Below are 22,784 nucleotides of genomic sequence, written 5' to 3' on the forward strand. Positions count from 1 at the left end.
AAGGGATAGACTACCCACTCCAGTATTCTTGGGCTTCCCTGGTGTCTCAGCTGGTAAAGAATCTGCCTGCAATGTGGGAGACCTGGGTTCAATCCTTGGGTTGGGAAGATCCTCTGGAGAAGGGAAAGGCTACCAGTTCAGTATTATGGCCTGGAGAATTCCGTGGACTGTATAATCCATGAGATCGTAAAAAGTCGGACACTTCTGAAGGACTTTCACTTTCACACTTTCACATCCATACATGACTACTGCAAAACCATAGCTTTGACTAGACAGACCTTTGTCGGTAATGTCTATGCTTTTCAATACACTGTCTACGTTTGTCATAGTTTTTCTTCCAAGGAGCAAGTGTCTTTTAATTTCATGGCTGCAGTCACCATCTGCAGTGATTTTGGAACTCAAGAAAATAAAGTCTGTCACTGTTTCCATCGTTTCCCCATCTATCTGCCATAAGTGATGGGACCGGGTGCCATGATCTTCATTTTCTCAATGCTGAGTTTTAAGCCAACTTTTTCGCTCTCCTCTTTCACCTTCATCAAAGGGCTCCTTAGTTCCTCGTTGCTTTCTGCCATTAGGGTGGTGTCATCTATATTACCGTTAAAATTCCTATTTTTGCGGTGGAGCTAACACCCCACCCCTCGCCTTCCGCACCTGCTAGCCGAGCTCAGGGATAATCTCCCTACAACGGCCTTCACGACCCAGGGGCGAGTCCCCTGCTGACTCCCCTGAGTCGGGGTCTTGGCTCATGGGGCCTGCTGCCTGGTCACCCCTCCCAGCAGTTCTTCCAGCCTTCCCCCACCCTCCCGCCCAACTAGGGAAGGGCCCGGAGCGCGGGGCCCTGGGGCATGGGGTTAGGGGGTCTCTGCTCCCACTGGCGAGGTGCGCCCCGAGCAGCTGATTCACCCTGGCACGTGGTGAGTGGACACAGGAGGAAATGGTGGCCCCGTGGCTGAAGGTCCAGCCGGAGGTGGGGGTGGCGTTGGGGTCGGGGAGACCGGTGACCAGGCCTGGGCTTGCAGCTCCGCCGGGCCTCCAGGCCTTGAACCCCACTCCGCGCCCACCAGCAGGCAGGGCTGGGTCCCAGAAAGGAGACGGCCGTCGCCTGCTCCCCACCGGCCCCACCTCGGTTTTGCTCAGGGCTTGCTCCTGCCACAGTCAGGGCTTTGCCCCCAGGCGTGGAGCGGGGGTGGGGTCACTCAGGGGCTGTGGTTTTTTTTTTTTAATTTAAAATTTTTTGTCCTCACACTTTGTGGGCCCTTAGCCCCCCATTAGTGGTCGAACTCACATCCCCTGCAGTCGAAGCGGAGAGTCTTAACCACTGGACTGCCAGGGACATCCCACTGTAGCCACTTTTAGAGTTCAGCTGCGGAGAACCAGTAAACCGAGAGGGAGGGGGGAGTGGGCAGTTTCCATGAGGTCAAGGACTTAACGTCCATCCATCCTGTCCGCCCCTGGGGTGGGGATGGTGGGGGGAAGAGGGAAGACTCCAGGGCTCCCCTTGAAAGGCAGGAGGGGCTAGGAAGACTCAAGCCCCAGCTTGGGGTCTGTGCTGGGAGCCCTGGGGCAGGCCGCTTTCCGCTCTGGTCTCTGGTCTCGGTGTCGGAGCCCCTTGATTCCAGGCTGCTGTGATGTCTGGAGGACCTAGCCGGCTGGGCGGCCCCGACCAGGCTGGGGCCCAACAGTGTTAAATGGATGTGTGGGGCGAGGTGTGCCGCCTTGCCCGCCCCAGCCCCACACCCCAGGACAGCAGCCTAGCCCAGGGGTTTGCAGCAGGTCTCACGTGCCCACTCAAAGCAGAGCCCCGCCTCGAAGCTCTGTGACTCCGGGCAGGTTCCTCAGCCTCTCTGTGCCTGGTCTTTTCATGTGTAGAGTGAGATAATAATATACCATCTCACAGAGTTTCCAAGATTACATGAGCTTGGCAAAGCACCAAACCATGACTTGTACGCAGGAAGAGACATGCAGGCTCAGCTAAAACATCGCTGGGCTTCCAGAACATTTCAATGCTGTACCAACGTATACATGCATAAAAGGGCACATATTTTAAACTTTCTGCTTATTATGCAAAGGGGCTCAGGACCGCAGGAGAGGCATGTTCGATCCTTGAGTCAGGAAGATCCCCTGGAGGGGGAAATGGCAACCCACTCTTGCCTGGAGAATCCCATGGATGGAGGAGCCAGGCGGGCTGCAATTCGTGGGGTCGCAAAGTCGGACTCAGCTTAGGAGCTGAGCACACATGGGGCTCAGGACAGTCATTGCTAATGTCCCAGCGCCGGTGGGCTTCCCAGGCAGCACTAGAAGAACCCATCTGCCGATGCAGGAGACGTAAGAGACGCAGGTTGGATCCCTGGGTCGGGAAGATCCCCTGGAGGAGGGCATGGCAGCCCACTCCAGTGTTCTTGCCTGAAAATCCCCGTGGACAGAGGAGCCCGGCGGGCTGCAGTCGGACGCAACTGAGGCAGGTGGAGCACATGCACCTGGAGAGCAATCCGCCCCCGGATCTGTGAGGCAGAAACTGCCGCTGAGCTGGGGTGCCGGGGGTGGCCACATGCGGCAACACCCGGAGCCTCCGGGCTGCAGGCCTGCTGGGTGCTGGCCTCTGCTCCTGGCCGTGGGCGGGTCCTCGGGAGGCTCAGAGCCTAAAACCCAGGACCCGGAGCCCTGCCCAGCCCCGTCCTCGCCCTGCGGACGGCGTGGAGGGCTGCGGCGAGGCAGAAGGCGGGGAGGCGCTAACAGCGGCCCTTCTGCGGGCGGAGCCCTGCGGCCGGGATGACCGGGTGGGCCCTGCGGCCGCGGCCTCGGTCAGCTCCGCGGTGGCCTGCACTCTGGACCCCGCAGTGGCCCTTCGCCCCTTGGCCCGCGGCGCCCTCCCGGACCTGCGCAGCCTCTCTCGCTTCCGTCAGCCCCCCACCCCCGCCCCCGTCGCAGGTCACCTGTCCAGGCGCGGCGGGTGGAGCCGGACCCGCATCGCCCGTGTCCTCCCGAGCGGAGCTCCTGCGCGGGTCGCGGTAGCGGGTGGCGAGCGAGCACCCCGGGGCTCTGAAATGGGGAGCCAGCCCTTCCTCGGCCGGAGGGCGGGGTGTCAGGGCGCCCGGCGGCTCCGCCTCGGGTTCCCAGGCCACGCGCTCCCCGAGCCTCCGTCTTTGAGGCCGGGCCAGGGCGGCGGCGCTGAGCGAGGAAGGAAGGTCGGCCCGAGCCCCGCTCTGGCTCCCGCAGCCGGAATCCCCGCCCTGCCCCGTGGGGGGAGACGGGGGCCGGGGACCCGGAGAGACAGACGGGGAGACAGACTCCGGGCCGCCCGCGTCCAGGTCGAGGGCGCGTGTCCGGCGGCGCCGGGCGCTTCCTCCGCCGCCCGCCCCCACCGTCGGAGCGGGGCCTGCCGCCCGCAACCTGCCTGTCCCGAGTCCGGCTCGCGGGCGCGAGCAGCCGGGGCCGCGCAGGATCTCGGGGTGGAGCGGGCGCTCGAGAGAAGGCCCGCGGCCCCAGGGACGGCCCCGCCCGCACCCCAGAGCCTTGCGGCCGTCGGCCGGCCTGCCTGGCGGACGCCTGTCTCAGGACCCCAACCTGCCTGGTCTCGCGTCAGGCTCAGCGCAGCCGCCGTGCAGGTCAAGGACGGCAGCTCGGGTCTGGGGGCAGATCCGGGTCCCCCCCACCCATCCGCACTGCAGCCTTTCTGGGAGGACAGGCTCCCCCAGCGCCTACTTGTCCTGGTGGGGGGGGGGGTCTGTTCCCGCCTTGTCCCCGGGGGATCTGACCCCCACTTGTCCCGGCGCGGCGCTCAGCCCGGGTGGACACGTCGCAGGCCTCGAGGGGTGCTGTGATGGGACTGATGGCCACGTCGGCGGCTCCTGGGGTCTTGGAGACGCTGGGAAGGGCGCCGGTGCCTCCTGGGGCTGCCTCTATTGGTGTGATTACCTTATTGCTGCATTTAAAAGGTTGAAATCGGATTGTTTACGTTAAAGAGAAATGTCCAGAAACATTGTGAGGTCAGTCCGTCTAATTTAGGGGCTGGGGATTCAGTGTTGGAGCTAGACGGTTGGAAATCCCTCCTCAGGGCCCTTCCCTCCAGCTCCGGCCAGGACTGCTCTCTTGCCTCATTGTCAACCCATCTCCAGGGCCCCGTCCACTCCTCCCTTGGGGTCATTTACTTAGGACCCTCCGCCCAGCAGCCCACCGAGGGCGGAGGGACTCTGTCCTGGCCCTGCCTCTCACAAGGGATCAGCACGTGAGGAGGTGAAAGGGAGACGTGTTCCTCTCTCCCTGGTTTCTGACTCTTTGATCCCAGGGACTGTAGCCCACCAGGCTTTTCCAGGCAAGAATACTGGATTGGGTAGCCACTGCCCTACCCCCAGGGGATCTTCCCAACCCGGGTATCGAACTTGGGTCTCCTGCATTGCAGGCAGATGCTTCACTGTCTGAACCACCAGGGAAGCCCTGGACCACGGTGCTCACATTAAATTAACACCGAAATTCCTCTTTGCTCTTGTGTGGCCCTCGCAGAAGTCTGGGATGTTTTACTCCAGAATCGCCACAAGAGGGCGCCAAGAGCAAGCCTCCCTGGCCCAGAGCCAGGCCTCCACCCGCCCTGAGAGCCCGCAGCAGCGCGGTGCCGTCACCTCCATTCAAGCTTTGGAGGGTGCGTGTAGGGGAGGGGCCGGGAGGAGGAGAACTGCAGCCTCGCCGAGGCCAGGGAGCCTCAGGGATGGTTGGTCCTTCCTCTTCATTTGGAACAACATTCTCTTACTGCATTGGCAGGAACACCACGGCCCAGGGCAGGCAGGGCCTCCCGACGGCACGCAGCAAAGGCTGGGCGCCACCGGGACACACAGCTCCCGCCTCCAGCTCTGTCTGTCCGCAGTGGAGAAGGGCCCAGGGTGGAGGGCAGCAGGGAGGGGGAGAGGCAGAATTGGAGGCTGGGGGCAAAGATGGGCCCCAAAGAGGGACGCTGTGGGCTCAGCTCTGGGCCTCCAGGTCTGTCCTTAAAGAGGCTCCCCGACCCCAGTCCGCTGCTCCTCCACCAGGGCTTTGAACCTCAGGGACCCTGAGCACTCCCGAGAGCCCTCTTAGGAGCCCGTGTCGGCTAACACCTTGGGTGAAAGGCAGCGCTTTGGGTGACAGCTGGCACCCTCTTTAAAGCGGAGGGAGAGAAAATCCCGCCCGGGTGGGAAGGAAGTGGCATGGCCTTTGGGGGGATGGGGTGGGGGGGCATGCCAGCACGCACGCTCCTGACACAGGGCGCCAGGGTGTTGCGATGCTGTAGTTGCAGCCACAGAGCCTGCCCCAGCATTGCTGCCTGACCCTAAAGCAGCACCCCCGCCATCCCTGAGGTTCAGGGTCTGTCCAGTGAGGCGGTGGATGTGTGTATAGGGGTCCCGTCTCAGCACGTAGCTGAGCGGGGTACCCGCCTGCCTAAAGCCCTCCCAGAGCTCCCCGCTATCACCAGGGGCCAGTCCCTTGGCCGCTCCTCCCAGCATCGCAACGTATCTGCCAACCTCTTTTCTCACCCTCACCATCATCGGGTCGCCCACACTGCAGCTTCCTTGCCCAGATCAGGCCTCTGCTGATCCTGCCCTGACGCCGCCTCCCGCGTCCTCCTCCTTGGAAACCTGTGCAAAGAGCTGCAGCCACGCCGTGGCCAGAGGGTGGACACACCGCGATTCAGACACAACACACATTTTTACACCGATCATTCTCTGACCTGGTCCATTGTTTAAAAAAAAATTATTTTATTGACGTATAGTTGACTTAAAATGTTGTGTTAATTTCTTCTGTGGAGCAAAGTGACCCAGATATCCAGATGAATATATATATATATATATCAAGGTAGGGTGGCTCAGATGGTAAAGCATCTGCCTGCAATGCAGGAGACCCAGGTTCGATCCCTGGGTCGGGAAGATCGCCTGGGGAAGGAAATGGCATATATATATATTTTTTTTCCACCATGGTCTGTCACAGAACACTGACTGCAGTTCCCTCCACTACACAGTATGACCTTGTTGTTTCTCCATCCCAGATGTAATAGTTTGCCTCTGCTACTCCAGGTTCCCACTCCCTCCCTCCCCACCCCCACAACCACAAGTCTGCTCTCTGTATCTGTGAGTGTGTTTTTGTTTCCTACATCTGTTGATTTGCATCGTCTTTTAGATTCCACAAATAGGTGACATCATATGATGCTCCCTTCCCTGTCTGATTTACCCCACTTAGTATACAATCTCTAGGTCCATCCATGTTGCTGCAGGTTACATTATTTCCTTCTTTTTGATGGCTGAGTAGTATTCCACAGTATATATATTCTTCCAAGGTGGTGCTCGTGGTAAAGCAACTACCTGTCAATGAAGGAGATATAAGAGACACGTTTGATCCCTGAGATGGGAAGATCCCCTGGAGGAGGGCTTGGCAACCCATTCCAGTACTCTTGCCTAGAGAATCCCATGACAGAGGAGCCTGGCGGGCTATAGTCCACAGAGCTGGACACAACTGAAGCGACTTAGCACGCGCACGTGTGTGTGTGTGTGTGTGTGTGTTCTTTATCCATTCATCTGTTGACGGACATTTAGGTTGTATGTCTTGGCTATTATAATGTTTCCCTTTTTTGAACGATCAGACTGAATTTATCAGACTGAATATAGATGGGATCTTATTCATCTTGATTCCAGAATCCAGCACTAGCACTGAGTAGTATTTAATATTTATGTTTAATATTAATAGTTATTAATAAATAAATGCTTAGTTTATGAATGCATGGACAGGAGACTGGTGAAAAGATGAGTGGATGGGTGAAGGGTGGAGATGGGTGGTGGAAAAAGAGAAGTGAGAAAGATTTACTTATATTTATGTGTGTGGATGGCACAAATATAAGAGTGATAGATGAATGCATGGCAGAATGGTGGATGGGTAAGTCACTCAGTGGATAGATGGCTGGTGGGGGATGAGTGACTGGATGGGGATGTGAACCAAAGGATGGATGACGGATGCAGAATGTGTGCGTGGGTGGGTGGCTGGTGTACACATAATGGTTGGCTGGGTGCTGGAAGCATGGTAGACACTGGTGCTGATGGTCGGACGATGGTGGGTGGTGGATGAATCTATAATGGTAGTTAAGTACGATGAGTGGATAGATTGATAGATGGAGGGCGGGTGAACTTGGACACTGAATTGGGTCTGACTGATACTGAAATAATCTATAGATAGTGCATTATAGGTAATAAGTGGTGAGTGGTGGATGCTTATTCAATAGCTGAATCATGGAATTATGGGTGGATGGAGGATAAATAGTGGATGCTTATGAAGGATCTAGGCACAGAGAATGGATGGCTAGATGGTATTAATAGATAAATGTGAATGGATATATGATTGATGGATGGATCATAAATGGTGGAAAAATAAATGGTGGCTGAATGGTGCATGGATGGCAAATATGGATAGTTGCTGGGTGAGCAGATAATGGGCTGTGTGCTGTGAACATGCAGATGGAAGGTAGATAGTGGATGGATAGATGTCAATTAGGTGATGAGTGGATGATGGCTAAATGACAGATACATCTTGGAATATAGATGCATGAAAGGTGAACCGTGGAAGGGAAGATGGTGAAGAGATCATAGATGGATGGTAGGTGCTCAGTACTATATTATAAATCAATGACTTAATGTATTGATGGAAGAATATTGGTAGATGGCAAATGGATGTGAATGGATGATAAGTGAAGATGATATTGAGTGAGTAGTGAATAATGAATGGGGGGTGATGTACAGATAATTACTGGGTGGTTTGTAATGGTGGATGGATCTCATTGCTGTCTCTGCTCTATCCCCCGCATCTAAAATAATGCTTGGTGTAGAGAGGGCACTCGATGAATTCTTCTAGAGTGGATGATACTTGAATGGGTTTTGAATGAATAATGAATTATGGCTGGATGATGTATGTATGGATAGAGGATATCGTGAGATGGGCAATGAATGGATAGATGGGTGGTGAACAGAGATAAGAAGTGGGTGGATGGTAGATGGTGGCTCATAGAAGTATGAATGGGTTAGGGATGGGGCATGACTGGTGACTGAATAGATGAATCCATGACTGGATAGATGAATTGTGACTCTGTGGTAAAGAATCCGCCTGCCAATGCCAGAGTTTGATCCCTGGGTTGGGACAATCCCCTCAAGAAGGAAATGGCAACCCACTCCAGTATTCTTGTCTTGGAAATCCCAGGGACAGAGGAGCCTAGCAGGCTATAATTCACGGGGTCACAAAAAGTCAGACAGGATTAGTGACTAAACAACAACTAACTGTGACTGACTGGCTGGAGGCTAACAGGTGAGTGGTGGATAAATTCAGATAAATGGACAGTAGCGGTAGATTTGGAGAAGGAAATGGCAGCCCACTCCAGTATTCTTGCCTAGAAAATCCCGTGGACAGAGGAGCCTGGTGGGCTGCTGTCCATGGGGTCCTGCAGAGTCGGACACGGCTGAAGTGACTTAGTAGCACCAGTGGTAGATTAGTGACAGAACCAGCTATGTGGTGAACGAATAAATCATCCATAGATGGAGAGACAGTTGTTAAATACTGATGGAAAGGTGTTAGATAGTCAATGATGGTGGATAGATGGATGGTGACTTAATATAGGACTGAAGGGTATTTCCACGGTGTACTGTTTCTTGGTGAATGGATGGATGCATTTTTTTGTTTTTCAGTCATTCAGTCACGTCTGACTCTGCGATCCCATGGACTGCAGCACGCCAGGCTTCCCTGTTCTTCGGCATATTCCTGGAGCTTGTTCAAACTCATGTCCATTGAGTCAGTGATGCCATCCAACCATCTCATCCTCTGTTGTCTCCTTCTCCTCCTGCCTTCAATCTTCCCCAGCATCAGGGTCTTTCCCAATGAATCAGTACTTCACATCAGGTGGCCAAAGTATTGGAGTTTCAGCTTTAGCATCAGTCCTTCCAGTAAAATTCAGGACTGATCTCCTTTAGGGTGGACTGGTCTGATCTCTGTGCTGTCCAAGGGACTCCCAAGAGACTTGTCCAACACCACAGTTCAAAAGCATCAATTCTTTGGCACTCAGCCTTTTTTATGGTCCACCTCTCACATCCATACATGACTACTGGAAAAAACCATAGCTTTGACTATACAGACTTTTGTCAGCAAAGTAATGTCTCTGCTTCTTAATATGCTGTCTAGGTTGGTCATAGTTTTTCTTCCAAGGAGCAAGCATCTTTTAATTTCATGGCTGCAGTCACCATCTGCAGTGATTTTGGAGCCCAAGAAAGTAAAGTCTGTCACTGTTTCCATTGTTTCCACATCTATTTGCCATGAAGTGATGGGACCAGAACCATGATCTTGGTTTTTTGAATGTAGAGTTTTAAACCAGTTTTTTCACTCTCTTTCACCTTCATCAAGAGACTCTTTAGATCCTCTTCACTTTCTGCCATAATGATGGTGTCATCTGCATATATGAGGTGATTGATATTGCTCCTGGAAATCTTGATTCCAGCTTGTGCTTCATCCAGCTTGACATTTCACATGATGTACTCTGCATACAAGTTAAATAAGCAAGGTGCTAATATGCAGCCTTGATGTACTCCTTTTCCAATTTTGAACCAGTCTAAACTAAAATGGACTGGAATGGGCAAATTTAATTCAGATGACCATTATATCTACTACTGTGGGCAAGAATCACTTAGAAGAAATGGAGTAGCCATCATAGTCGATGAAAGAGTCTGAAATGCGGTACTTGGGTGAATTTTCAAAAATGACAGAATGATCTCATTTCATTTCCAAGGCAAACCATCAATACAAGTCTATGCACCAACCACTAATGCCGAAGAAGCTGAAGTTGAATGGTTCTATGAAAACCTATAAGACCTTCTAGAACTAACACCAAAAAAAAAAAAATGTCCTTTTCATCACAGGGGACTGGAATGCAAAAGTAGGAAGTCAAGAAATAATTGGAGTAACAGACAAGTTTGGCCTTGGAGTACGAAATGAAGCAGGGCAAAGGCTAACAGAGTTTTGCCAAGAGAACGCACTGGTCATAGCAAACCCCTCTTCCAACGACACAAGAGAGGACTCTACACATGGACATCACCAGATGGTCAGTGCTGAAATCAGATTGATTATATTCTTTGCAGCCAAATATGGAGAAGCTCTACACTGCTGCTGCTGCTGCTAAGTCACTTCAGTCATGTCCGACTCTGTGCGACCCCATAGACGGCAGCCCACCAGGCTCCCCCGTCCCTGGGATTCTCCAGGCAAGAACGCTGGAGTGGGTTGCCATTTCCTTCTCCAATGCATGAAAGTGAAAAGTCAAAGTGAAGTTGCTCAGTCGTGTCCGACTCTTAGTGACCCCATGGACCACTACCTACCAGGCTCCTCTGTCCATGGGATTTTCTAAGCAAGAGCACTGGAGTGGGGTGCCATTGCCTTCTCTGGAGAAGCTCTACACAGTCAGCAAAAACAAGACCAGGAGCTGACTGTGGCTAAGATCATGAACTCCTTATTGCAAAATTCAGACTTAAATTGAAGAAAGTAGGGAAAACCACTAGGTCATTCAGGTATGACCTAAATGAAATCCCTTACAGTGAAAGTGACAAATAGATTCAAGGAATTAGATTTGATAGACAGAGTGCCTGAAGAACTATGGACAGAGGTTCATAACATTATACAGGAGGCAGTGATCAAAACTATTCCCAAGAAAAAGAAATGCAAAAAGGCAAAATGGTTGTCTGAGAAGGCCTTGCAAATAGCTGAGAAAAGAAGAGATGCGAAAGGCAAAGGAGAAAAGGAAAGATATTCCTATTTGAATGCAGAGTTCCAAAGAGTAACAAGGAGAGATAAGAAAGCCTTCCTAAGTGAAGAATGCAAAGAAATAGAGGAAAACAATAGAATGGGAAAGACTAGAGATCTCTTCAAGAGAATTAGATACCAAGGGAACATTTCATGCAAAGATGGGCTCAGTAAAGGACAGAAATGGTAGGGCCCTAACAGAAGCAGAAGATATTAAGAAGAGGTGGCAAGAATACACAGAAGAACTATACAAAAAAAGGTCTTCACGACCCAGATAACCATGATGGTGTGATCACTCACCTAGAGCCAGACATCCTGGAGTGTGAAGTTAAGTGGGCCTTAGGAAGCATCACTACAAGCAAAGCTAGTGGAAGTGATGGAATTCCAGTTGAGCTATTTCAAATCCTAAAAGATGATGCTGTGAAAGTGTTGCACTCAATATGCCAGCAAATGTGGAAAACTCAGCAGTGGCTGCAGGACTGGAAAAGGTCAGTTTTTATTCCAATCCCAAAGAAAGTCAATGCCAAAGAATGTTCAAACTACAGCGCAAATGCACTCATCTCACATGCTAGCAAAGTAATGGTAAAAATTCTCCAACCTAGACTTAAACAGTACATGAACTGAGAACTTCCAGATGTTCAAGCTGGATTTAGAAAAGGCAGAGGAACTAGAGATCAAATTGCCAGCATCTGCTGGATCATAGAAAAAGCAAGAGAATTCCAGAAAAGCATCCACTTCTGCTTCACTGACTATGCTAAAGCCTTTGACTGTGTGGATCACAACAAACTGTGGATGGGTGCATGGTGGATGGAACTTGGATGGTGGAAGTTAGGTGGTGGGTTGTATGGACAGTTGTTGGTTTATTGGTGGTGGGGGATGCATGGCAGATGGCTGAGGTTGGCTAGTGGCTGAATGATGATTGGATGGTAGAAGAGACATGAATAGATCGGTATAGTAGATGACAGTGCCTGGGTAAGTGGATGCTGCTGAATCGTGGGTGTGGGCTGGGTGTTGGATGTTGGGTAGATGATGGTGGTTGTTAGGTGTGGATGGTGGAAGGCTGGGTGGACCAGCAGGCGTGCATCCTGGCCTCAGGTATCAGGTCTACACGCCAGGCTGAATGAGACTGATTGTCCCTCTGCGGGAATGGAATCAGGGATGAAGAGGGGACTGGTGTGGTGACACTCTCCCTCCACACACACAATGGCCCTCACAGGTGTGATCCTTGTCCTCTTCACTCCCCCTTCCAACTGGAGGGTGTCCTCGCTCTGATGTATCTAGTCGCCCTGAATTCTGCCCCTGAATTCCTGAACCTCAAACTTGAGGCTGTGTGCCTGGAGTGGCCAGGATCAGGTTCTGGGGGCCTGCGGTTTTGGCAAGCGGGGAGATGAGGCCGGGATGTTACCTGGGAGCGTGAGTGTGGACGAGGGGCCGGGCGAGGGAGCGCCTGTGGGCGGAGAGCGCGCGGGAGGAAGGCGGGGAGCGAGCCAGGGCGGGCAGACGGCGAGCGGCGGAGCAGACAGTGCCGGCCGGCGCGAGCATCCGCTGGCGGTGAGTGTCAGAGAGACGGGGGGCGCGCCCCCTCCCCACCCTCGTCCGGCCTGCGCCCCCCGGTGAGCCCGCGCGGCGTCTGGGAGAGCAGGAAGGGGCGAGGGGTGGGTTTGAGTCGGCGCTTCCTGGAGAAGGGGACGGTGTGGGGACCACAGCCAGCCCCGGGCTGCCGGACGCCGGGCTTTGGGCTCGAGCAGCGTCTCTGCGGGCTGGCCGCCACACCTGGCCGCCGCTGCAGGTGTGGGTGGCCGAGCCTTCTTTGCGGGGATGCCCCACTGGCAGGGGGCCCCGGTGCCAGGCTGCGGGGAGGCAGCCCTCCGGTGTCTGCCTGCTGCCCGCAGCCCCCTTGGCTCCACCGTCTTTCTCCATCAGCCGCCCTCTCTCCTCCTGCGTCTCCATCATCTCTCACCTCTTTCTGTCGTCTCTCTGAATCTCGCCCTCCAGTTCTGTCATCCCTGCGTCCTCTCTGTGGCCCGTGCGTTTCTTTCTGCGTCTCCCTCCGGTCTTTCTCGCATCTGTCTGGATCTCTAAGTCCACTTTCCTGGGCTCGGCCCTGGCTTCCTTGGGCTCCAGTTGAGCTTCTGGGATCCTGGGGTGGAATCCCAGGAATGGGTGACCCGGAGTCTTGGGCCTGGGGGAGGGCTCTCAAGTGCTCTGGGACTGGGTAGAGGCTCGGGTGGGTATGTTGGCTGCCCACTGCCCGGGAGACCCCGTGCTACCCGTGGCCCACCCCCCACCACCTAGCCTCCCTGGGTCCCAGCAGGACCCGAGCTGACCCGAGCTGGGTTTTGGTCAAAGGAGCTCATTTCCTGGAATAGCTGCCCCCCACCTCTTGCTGGGTGTGCCCAGCACCCCTCCCCCACGACCAGCAGGGCATCGGGAGCCTTGGAGCCGGCTGGTCAGTACCCCCCATCTGCCCAGCGCTGAGGAGGCTGCCTCCCAGCCGGTGCCACCCAGGTTAGCTGCCTGCCCGCCAGACCCAGCCCAGCCTGGCGCAGGTGGAGCGTCGGAGTCTGGTGCCGAGCAGTCCTGGCAGGGCCCCTCTTCCCAGCGCCCTCGCTGTGTGGTCTCTGGCCTGGCTCCCTGGCGCCCGGGCCTGGCCTGAGGGGAAGTGGCCACAGGCAGGCAGGGGGTCAGCCTCCCTTCAGCTGTGGGGGTTGAGGGCGGGGCCTCGGGTGTGTGCGGGGGCGCATCTGTTCTCGGGGAGGAGTGGACCCTCCTGCTGCAGCCTAGGGCCCCCGACGTGGGGCCTGTCCAGCGCCCCCTGATGGTGGCTTGGCCGGGGAGCCGAGAGGTGGAGACCCAGCCTGGGCGGTTTCTGTGGGTCTGGGGTTGGGGTGGGTGTGGGCTGGGGTAGGGGGGGTCTGGGGCTTCCGGGAGTGGACGGGGCGCCACATCCGGGCCCTAACACGCACCCCGGTTCTGCTTCTTGTCTTCGTGCAGCCGGACGGCGGCCGCAGCATGAGTGGCCCCCAGCCCGCCGCCGCGCCCAAGCTGGGCCCAGACAAGGAGGCTGGAGGCCCCGCAGCAGAGGTATGTATGCGGTGGGGGCTCTGCGATCTGCTGCCTGTGACAGCAGGTGCCTCAGTTTACCCATCTGGGTGGGGGAGGCACTTGCCCCTCCGCAGGAGTCTGATGCGCACAGTTGTTGAAGGCCCAGCTCTCCAGACTCGGGGAGACCCCAACCAGGCCTGGGGAGCCCAGGGCCTGCACCCAGGTTGGTCTGCGTTCTGCTGGGTGAGGTCAGTCCAGGGTCCCCTGCTCTCACCTCAGCTTCTCCAGGAGGTGTTGATGGAGCTGACAAGGGATTCTTGCCCACGAGGCCCAGGCCTGCCGCTCTGAGTCTGGAGTTGGGCTCTTCTCCTTGCTGGGGCCAGCGGGCCACTGAGGGGGCCCAGCCCAGGGCTGCATGAGGCCCGGTCTGGGGCCTGGGGTTGCCCTCCGGGTGGGGAGTCTGGTGGAGAGGTTGGACACCAAACTCCACTGGCCCAGATCTTCCCGCAGCATCTGGGCAGAGGAGTGGCCCTGGGTGGGGCCCAGCAGGGCTTCCGGGAGGAGGGCACGAAGGAGACTGGCGGGGTCAAAGGGGGAGAGTGGTTCTGGGGTGGGGGCCGGAAACAGCCCCTGGACGGGCAAGGCCAGCAGGGGGGTCCAGGAGATCCAGTCCCTGGGCCATGGTGGGGTCTCCGGTCTTGTCCCAACCCCACAGAAGTCCCAGCCTAGTGACACACTTCAGGATCTCTGTGGTACTTGGTTCAAAGGCTGATCAGACAGTAGACTGAAACACATGTTCAGACGGTTCCGCTGAGGGGGGCGGGGAGGTGCGAGGGCCATGTAGCAAAGTCCTGCCAGCCGTGGGCCTGCTCTTCCCCGCCTTGACCGCCTTTGGGGAAGGCAGAGTGCGCAAGCAGCCGGCCTCCTGGGTAAGAGGTTGGGGTGGGAGCTCCCGGAAGGGGACCAGCCCGACCAACCGGAGGAGGTGGGTTGGCCCAGGAGAGTCAGGGCTGCAGGTCTGGGCACGGCACGGGGCGCCTCGGGGCCTCTACCTTGGAAGGCCTTGAATGGGAGGCGGAGATGCCGAGGGCTCCAGGAGGGCTTGGGGAGGCAGCCCCCGCACGCTCTTGTGGGCACTGAACAATGAGCCCAGAGAAGTTGCTCAGGTTGCCATGGGAACAGCTTCCCTGCTTCCCCGAGCTGGGAGGAGGCCAAGGGCCCTAAGAGAGACCCCAGGAAGGAGCCGGGCCTGATGCCGGGGAGGCACAAAGCCCTGAGCTCGCTCACCGTGTGACCTTGGCCTTTCCCGCCACAGGCCCTTCTGTGAAATGGGCTTGAGGGCTGAGCCCAGGTGGGCTCTGTGTGGCCCGGGCGCTGATTGCCCCAGCTCCAGGGGTGGGAGGGGGAGGGCCACGACCCTCTGGGGGATGTGCACGCATGCGCAGGAGCTCACCTGGCCCTGGAGACTGGGCAGGTTAGGGACCCCCATTCTCCCCATGGACAATGCAGGACAGGCGAGGCAGGCTGTGGGGAGCTCAGGCCTGCTGTTGCTTTGACCCCCTGCCCACCCCCCTCGCAGGCCATGGTGGGTGCCCGGGAGAAGGGCCCTCGGCTGGGCCAGCGGCTGCCCTCGATCGTGGTGGAGCCCAGCGAGCTGGGTGCGGTGGAGAGCGGGGAGCTGCGCTGGCCCCCAGAGGGCACCCAGAGGGGGTCCGCCCGGAGCCAGGCTGCTGCTGGTGAGTGAGGGGCAGCCCGTAGGGGTTCCGAGAGAAGTCAGACGCCCGGTCCTCCACCCCTCCAGCCAGCCCGCACCCCGCCCATCCGCCGGCCCCATGAGCTTCTACCGCCTGGGCACCGCCTGGCCTGGCCTTCCCTGCCACCCTCCCCACCATCTGCACACACGTTTCCCTCATCCAGGTGTGGCCCCAGGCCTGGCACACAGGTGCACCCTTGCTCTCACCTCTCAACACCCGGTCCCGGCCCCTCTCCCCTCGCTCTTACAATTCATCACCTCTGGGACAAGTGTGCATTGCCCACTAGGGCCTGGAAGGGGTAAGGGTGTGGGTACAAGGCAGGGGGTGTTGCAGAAGCTGGTGGCAGGCTTCTGTCCTGATGCGGTTGCCCTGGTTAAAGGCTGAGGGGCTGCCAGGGCCAGGGAAGTTTTGGGAGGAGGACGTGTGGGCAGGAGAGGGGTCAGCCGGGAGCCAGTCTGCCGCGTAGGAGAAGCAGCTGGCCGGGCCCCCGGGGAGGGTGCCTAAGGGGTGAGCCGTGCCCTGGGCAGCTTTGTCCCCTGGGCCCCCGAGGGGTCAGTCCCGGGGGATTCAGCCTCAGATGGGGCTGCTCCTCCCTGCCTGCCCTCCTCTGCTCTGATGTCGGCCCCCAGCCCAGCCCTGCAGCCCTTGTGGTCCGCCGCTCCCCAAGCTTGGGCCCAGAGGAGCTTGTCTGCACCTTAACCAGCACCTCTCCCAAAAGTCCCCTCAACCTCCGGCAGGTCTGCCCGGGGCCCGCCCCTAGGGTACCCACTGAGACCTGGGCTCTGGGGAGGACCCCGGGTGTCCGCCCAGTCGGCCGTGCCAGGGACCAAGGTTCTCCTGCTCCCGGAGCCTGGCCTTACCCTCCCCCCACCCAGGAACCACGCACCCAGTGACCCCCCTTCCCCCCTCACCGGTGGGGAGCTTGTGGCCTGCCGACCCTCACACCTCTCCCGGCAAACCTGTCAGAAATGCATGCCCCACCGACATGGAGGCCTGCGTGTTTCCTCAGACCCCTCGCCGCGTCCGCCGGGAGCACCGGGGGAGGCTCCAGCTGACGCCGATGACCAGCGTGCCAGCTCCGCGGGCCAGGCCCCCTGCACCCGGCGGTAGGACAAGGACCGGCCAGATCCTGCCATCCCCCGGGTCTGACAGCTGAGAGGGTGCCTCTGCCCCGGAGTGACTGGGCTGACGCTTCGAGAGGCCTGGGCCTGCCCGGGCACCCAGTGGGCACAGCCGATCACCACTCCTCCTGCCTCACCAGGCCCACCAGCACCGCCCCCACCCCTCCCGGCCGCGGCCCAGGGTTTGGATGACACCCTCCTGCTTCTCCGGTGGGAAGCACAAATAAAGGCTCATCCTGGTGGTCAGTGGGCACACTGGGTGGGGATTCCAGGGGCTGAGGACAGTTTGGGTCCTGCCAGTGGCCTTCCAGGCGAGGGTCTCTGCTCAGAGCCCAGGCTGACCAGACGAGAGTGATGGCTGTGTGTTCCATGCTGGATGTGGGAGTGATTGGTGCGGTTGTCATGTCTGCTCCTACGGCGCCCTGCCGAGACCCTCCGCTCCACTCCAGCTGAGGCTGAGACCAGCGTCCTCCAGTCCTGGCTGGCCCTTGAGGGCAGGACTCCTCCTGCCACCCCTTACCCACTCTGGGTGCAGTAGGACACAGGAATGGTACATGGGTGGGGTACACTGTCCCAGCTTGAAACTTTAAATCCTTGCATAGTCCCATTGTACAGATGAGGAAACTGAGGTGTGAAGTGAGGTGTCCGAGGCTAGTGCTGGCCTCAGCTAGCACAGGACCCCTGAAGTTGGGAAGCCACCCAGCCAGCCAGAGAGTCCATGTGGGAGACTGGGTAGCCCCTCTTCCTGAGCCACGTGAGGGTCCTGTCCCTCCGAGTGGTCCAGTGACATGGCTTCTTGGCTCTGCTGACCGGTTAGGGAGGACCTGGGGCCCGGAAGCCTGGCCACTGCCTGGGTTCAGTGTCCAGGTGTGCCACCGTCACCCCAACCTGGCCCTCTGCCCTTGGCCAGCCTGACCCAGGCCTGAGGAAGCTCAGGGCCTGGCAGGGGGAGCCCTGAGTAAATGTTAGCTCAGTAAATCCACAGGCCCAGTGGGTGGTGCCAGGTCGGGGTCAGCATGGAGGAGGCGGAGGGAGACACAGGCCCCTCTGTTCTCTCCCGAGGCCTTGCTAACCTCCAGGATGAATAAGGCACTTTCTTCAACCCGCCTGCCTTCTAAAAATAGCCCACCCCCCCAACGCAGGAGAGCTGGGAGGCAGAGGTGCAGAAGTTTGCCAGGCAGCCCGCTGTGATTTTAAACCTGTGGCCAGTGTACAGGCCCAGGCTGGCTCCTCTTGGGGTGGGGGGTTGGGGGGACTGGGCTGTCCTTCGAGGTCCCTCCCGTCCTCCTCTGGCCCTCCCTGTCGCCTCCACAAGGGGGCAGGGGGCAGACATTTCACAGAAAGCCTTGCCAGGACTTGTGGACACGCGGGATTGGGGTCCAGGGCTCGAGCAAGCCGGGAGCCATTCCCAGGCGAGGGGAGGGGGGGTTCCGGGTGTGGAATATGTGTGTGTGTGGCGGGGGATGGTGCTGAGATTTCATCCTCGACCCTCCCGGGCGAAGACAAAGAGCCGGGCTGAGGCGGAATTCCCGGTGCGCCTGGGACCTAAGCGCCCGCGTGCCCGCAACGCCACCCTCGAGCTCACCATCGACCAGGGCAGATCTGGGGAAGAGGCGCCGCCTCAACTAGCGGGGTCCCGGGACCCTGTCGTGCCCCGGGAGCAGGGGAACGGGGGAGTTGGGCCCAGGGAGGAAGCCCGATGGGGACCGGGCAGAGCAGCCTCACCCTCTGGGCCTGCCCCGTAACGAGTAGAACGGGCTGAGTCCACAGCGACTGACCCGCGAGACGGCGTGGTAGGTGCAGGGGGCGGTGCCAGGCATATGCACCGCCCACCGGCAGCCCCGCCCCGCAGCCACGGCCCCGCCCACCGGCAGCCCCGCCCCGCAGCCACGGCCCCGCCCACCGGCAGCCCCGCCCCGCCGTCACGGCCCCGCCCACCGGCAGCCCCGCCCCCGTCTCCACGGCCCCGCCCACCAGCAGACCGGGGCCAGGGATACCTAAGCATCGCAGCATCCGGCTCGAGAGATCCAGGCTCGGAGACAGACACTGCCCCTCGCGCAGGCCCACAGCCGGTGAGGGGTAGAGACCAGAGCCTCGGTGTCCTGTTCCCAGGCCGAGCTCTGTCCTAGGCCCCACAGCAGTGAAGGTGGAATTAGGGCACTTTGGGCCCCTATATTCAGCGCGCGGTAGCCTGGCTCCTCCCCAGGAGCCTCGAAGACGCGGGCAGGCCTCGTGGTGTGGTCCTTGCCCCTCTCCTTCCTGCTCTGAGCCCCAGATACTCTGCCGAGGTGAGCCTACTGAATCCCAACAGCAACCCCGTTTTATGGAGAAGTAACCTGAGGCTGGGTGCTTCCCTGGTAGCTCAGCTGGGGAATCCACCTGCAGAGCAGGAGACCCCAGTTCGAGTCCTGGGCGGGGAAGATCCACTGGAGAAGGGATAGGCTAGCTGCTCCAGTATCCTTGGGCTTCCCTGGTGGCCCAGTTGGTAAAGAATCTGCCTGCCATGCGGGAGACCTGGGTTCGTCCCTGGGTTGGGAAGATCCCCTGAATAAGGCATGGCAACTGACTCCAGTATTCTTGCCTGGAGAATCCCCTTGGACAGAGGAGTCTGGTGGGCTACAGTCCATGGGGTCGGTTGCAATAGAGTCGGACAGGACTTAGCAACAGAACAACAACAAGAACCTGAGGCTGACTCAGGATTGCCTCTCCGAAGGCGGCGTGGTCCAGCATGAGGCAGCAGGACTTGTTCTCATCGTTGGGTCCCCAGCCGTGCACGCCTTTCCAGCTGCCCCCTCGGCCCAGCCTTCTCCTGATCCAGGTCAGACCAGCCCTGCGCCCAAGGCTCCTGAGACAGGACTGGGACTTTTCTGAAGGGATTTTACTGAGAAAGTTGGGGAAAACAACCTAGAAATAGGACAAAAGAAACATCCCAGCCTCATGCTGAAAAGTGGACACAGGTTTGGGCAGGGGTGGGGTGCAGCTGGGAGCCGGAAAGAGCTCTGGGAGAAACCCCTCCCCCCCATCCTGGGCCCTGAAGTGGAGGTGACCCACAGCGGGAGGTCCCAGCACCCAGATGAGCCTCGCTGAGCTGGGGGGCAGGAGGGGCAGACTGAGGACCTGGCAGTGCCCCCCGTGGCCCCAGGGGAGACCCAGTCCCCAGAGGCAGAGACCTGGACTCGCCTGCCGTGTAGTGGGTTCCTCTGCCTTTCTGAGTTGGTGACCCTGTGCAACGTGGGTGGGGACCGGCTACCCCACAAAGTCCCAGGGCTCCCACCAAAGAGTCCTGGGTGGTCTCTTCGAGGACCCCTCCTTCTGTCAAGGTTGTGCTTGGCCCTCTGATCTGTTCACCTCTGACCGTTGGAGAGACACATGGGACCGGAAGCCAGCAGGCAGGCCAGCCTGAGCTGGGGGACGGCTCACCCAAGTAGCCGGTGCCTCACAGGCTTGAGCTGGAACTCTGATGGCCTCACCTCACAGAGGGGAACCCAGGGCTCTAGGATCTACTGACTCAAGAGGACACTAGAGGGCTTCCTGGAGGAGGTGCTGATATCTCCAGGTACAGCGTGGTCTGTCTGCAGATGACAGCAAGGTGCCGCAGCATCTCGGGTGCCTTCCAGTCTGCTGTGGGCTGGATTTTGTCCCCAAAACTTCCTTCTGTTGAAGTCTTAACTCCTAGGACCTCAGAGTGTGGTTGTATTTGTAGATAAGTCTTTAAAGAGCCCTGGGGTCAGAGAGTTGGCCATGACCTAGCGACGGAACCTCCACAGCAAGTTAAAACAAGCCCATTTTAGGGGGTCCTAGTCCAACATGGCCTTATGAGAAGGGGTGGTCAGGACACAGACCCACAGAGGGGTGACCGTGTGAAGACACAGGGAGAGGACGGCTGTCCACAGCCCAGGAGAGAGGCCTTGGGAGGAACCAGCCCTGCCAGCACCTTGATCTGGGACCTTGCAGCCCTCAGAACTTCGAGAAAATGAATGTCTGCATTGGCAGCCTTGGGATGGCCCACAGGCTTGTGTCTGCTCTCTCCAGGATGCTGTCTGGAGCACCTCCGCTGCTCTGCCCCACGGCCCTGTGGCTCCAGCCAGAGTGAACAGGCCTGGATCTGTCCTCCCTGGATTTTCCCTAAGTTTTTTCCCTAGGACGCCAGCAGCGGAATCCCCCCAGGAAGGTGTAGGGCCTGCCTCTTCTGGGAAGTCTCAGTGACCCTTCCCACTAAATGCCTTTAACTGGAGCCACCGTGGGGAAGTGGGCCGTGTGCTGGTGGCCGATCAGGCTGAGGCCCACCTCCGCGCCTTCCCTCGCGGGCTGACCCCTCCATCCCTCCTCGCCCCTGAGTGCGATCCTGTGTGTCCTCTGGGGTCCCCTCCTTCTCCCAGGTCCTGATGAGCGGCTTACAATGTTCCTTGTGCTGTCGCTGCATCGCTCCCCACTCTCCGCTCCCCCACGTCTGCCCTCGGGGCTCTTAGCATGGGCAGGGCATCGGGGCTCTCAAGATGAGCTTGGCAGGGCACAGGACTGGTGCTGACGATTCCGCCCTGGAGGGAAGGGTCCTTCTGGGCTTGGGCGCCGTGGGCTGGGTGCCCACTTCCAGCCGGTTGGCGCCTGCTCCTTCGGGCCTCAATCTGACCACAGGAGGGACAGGCTGTGTAAGGTATAGTTCGGGCCGAGGCAGAAAAGGAAAGACGGCCTCAACAGAAGTAGATTACCTTTATTCAGGCAAGGAGGGGCAACAGTTGGCCTAACGACCAGGCTGAGTGCCGAGAGGGGTCAGGGAGGCTCCAGATTTATAGGGAGGTTTGTGGACACGATAAGGGAAACGTTAATCAGGCAGGATGTTTTGGGTATTCTTTAGTTGAGATGGCATTTGTAGTTGGGCAGGGGGTGAGGAGTCTTCTGGGCAGGTGTAGGGGGTGGAAGGTTTCCAGACAGGGGATGATAAGTCCCAAATAGATGCAACCAGCCTGGAGCATCAGGGTGGGACCTAAAGTTCTGTTTTGTTTTCTCCGAAGTTAGATGATTCAATAAGGGCCTTTGAGACTGCTGTTTTCTTTTCTAGGCCCAAAAGACTCCTCCAGGCTGTCCCAGCGTCCCCAGCAGGGTTAGCTCCCTACAGACCCCAGAGTGCTCCCGCCTCATCCTCTCCTTCACTCTGAGAAATTGTTGTTGTTTAGTCGCTAAGTTGTGTCCAACGCTTTTGCAACTCCAGGGACTGCAGCCTGCCAGGCTCCTCTGTCCATGGGACTTCCCAGGCAAGAATAATGGAGCGAGTTGCCATTTCCTTCTCCAGGGGATCTTTCTGACCCAGGAATCGAACCCGTGTTGCCTGCATTGGCGACTTTACCACTGAGCCACCTGGGAAGGAGAAATGGAATATTTCCTGCCGTATCAGTAAACAAGGGTGTCACAGTCGTCAGCAATTGCAGCCCTCCAGTGTGAACCTGTGAGCCCTAAGGGGAAACAGGAAGGAGAAAAGTACCTGCTGCCTAGCAACCATCAGACGACAGCCACCCCCGACGGTGGTCCCGAGGAAAGGAAGCTCGGGATGCGAAGGTGCAGAGGACCTGACAGCTGAGGTGTGACGAAAGGAAAGATTTCAGTGACAGACCTTGCGTCTTCCCACACACAGAAAAGTGCCGACGTCTGTGACTTGGGATATCTGGTTTTCTTTAATTAACAATAGCCTTTTGGTGTTCAGACTACTACCTTTCGTTGCAAAACTTCAATATAACCAGTCCCCCGCTCCCCTCCTTGGAGCAGTTCTCTCAGGGTACTTGAGGTGCTGCCTCCCAGGCTTGAAGTTCTAAAACTTCCCACCAAATGAAATGCACCTCTCAACTTTCAGGCTGTGAATATTTTTTAAGCAGACAGCCACCAGGGCCCCTGACTCTGACCTGAGCCTGGGCTGGGCTCCGCACGGCTGCAGGAATCAAAGGTTGGCATGATTGCCTCTGAGCAGGGCGGGGGGCGGGGGGAGGATGGCTGAAAGTGAAAGTGGGGCTCATGGTGGAGGGTGGGGCTGGGGGTGGGGCGGAGGCCGGCCTTCGTGACCGCAGCTGGAAAGCCCCAGCCGTGGGTCAAT

General features: G+C 57.8%; 1 protein-coding gene across 1 annotated transcript; it reads left to right on the forward strand.

Moving 5' to 3' along the window:
* The first annotated feature begins 2,697 nt into the window (after nucleotides 1-2,697).
* LBHD2 (LBH domain containing 2) lies at nucleotides 2,698-16,800 on the forward strand. Its single transcript, XM_065905981.1, has 4 exons — nucleotides 2,698-2,777; nucleotides 13,777-13,866; nucleotides 15,407-15,563; nucleotides 16,591-16,800. Exons 2-4 carry the CDS (start codon nucleotides 13,795-13,797, stop codon nucleotides 16,689-16,691), a joined length of 330 nt encoding a protein of 109 aa, XP_065762053.1. The 5' UTR covers nucleotides 2,698-2,777; nucleotides 13,777-13,794; the 3' UTR covers nucleotides 16,692-16,800.
* The last annotated feature ends 5,984 nt before the right edge of the window (nucleotides 16,801-22,784 follow it).

Source organism: Muntiacus reevesi, chromosome 15 (assembly GCF_963930625.1).
Source record: "Muntiacus reevesi chromosome 15, mMunRee1.1, whole genome shotgun sequence".
Lineage (NCBI taxonomy): Eukaryota > Metazoa > Chordata > Mammalia > Artiodactyla > Cervidae > Muntiacus > Muntiacus reevesi.

Coding starts and splice junctions, on each gene's coding strand:
- LBHD2 (XM_065905981.1), top strand. CDS start 13,795: ATGAGTGGCCCCCAGCCCGCCGCCGCGCCCAAGCTGGGCCCAGACAAG. Junction 13,867..15,406: donor CTGGAGGCCCCGCAGCAGAG/GTATGTATGCGG, acceptor CCCCCCTCGCAG/GCCATGGTGGGTGCCCGGGA. Junction 15,564..16,590: donor CCGGAGCCAGGCTGCTGCTG/GTGAGTGAGGGG, acceptor GTGTTTCCTCAG/ACCCCTCGCCGCGTCCGCCG.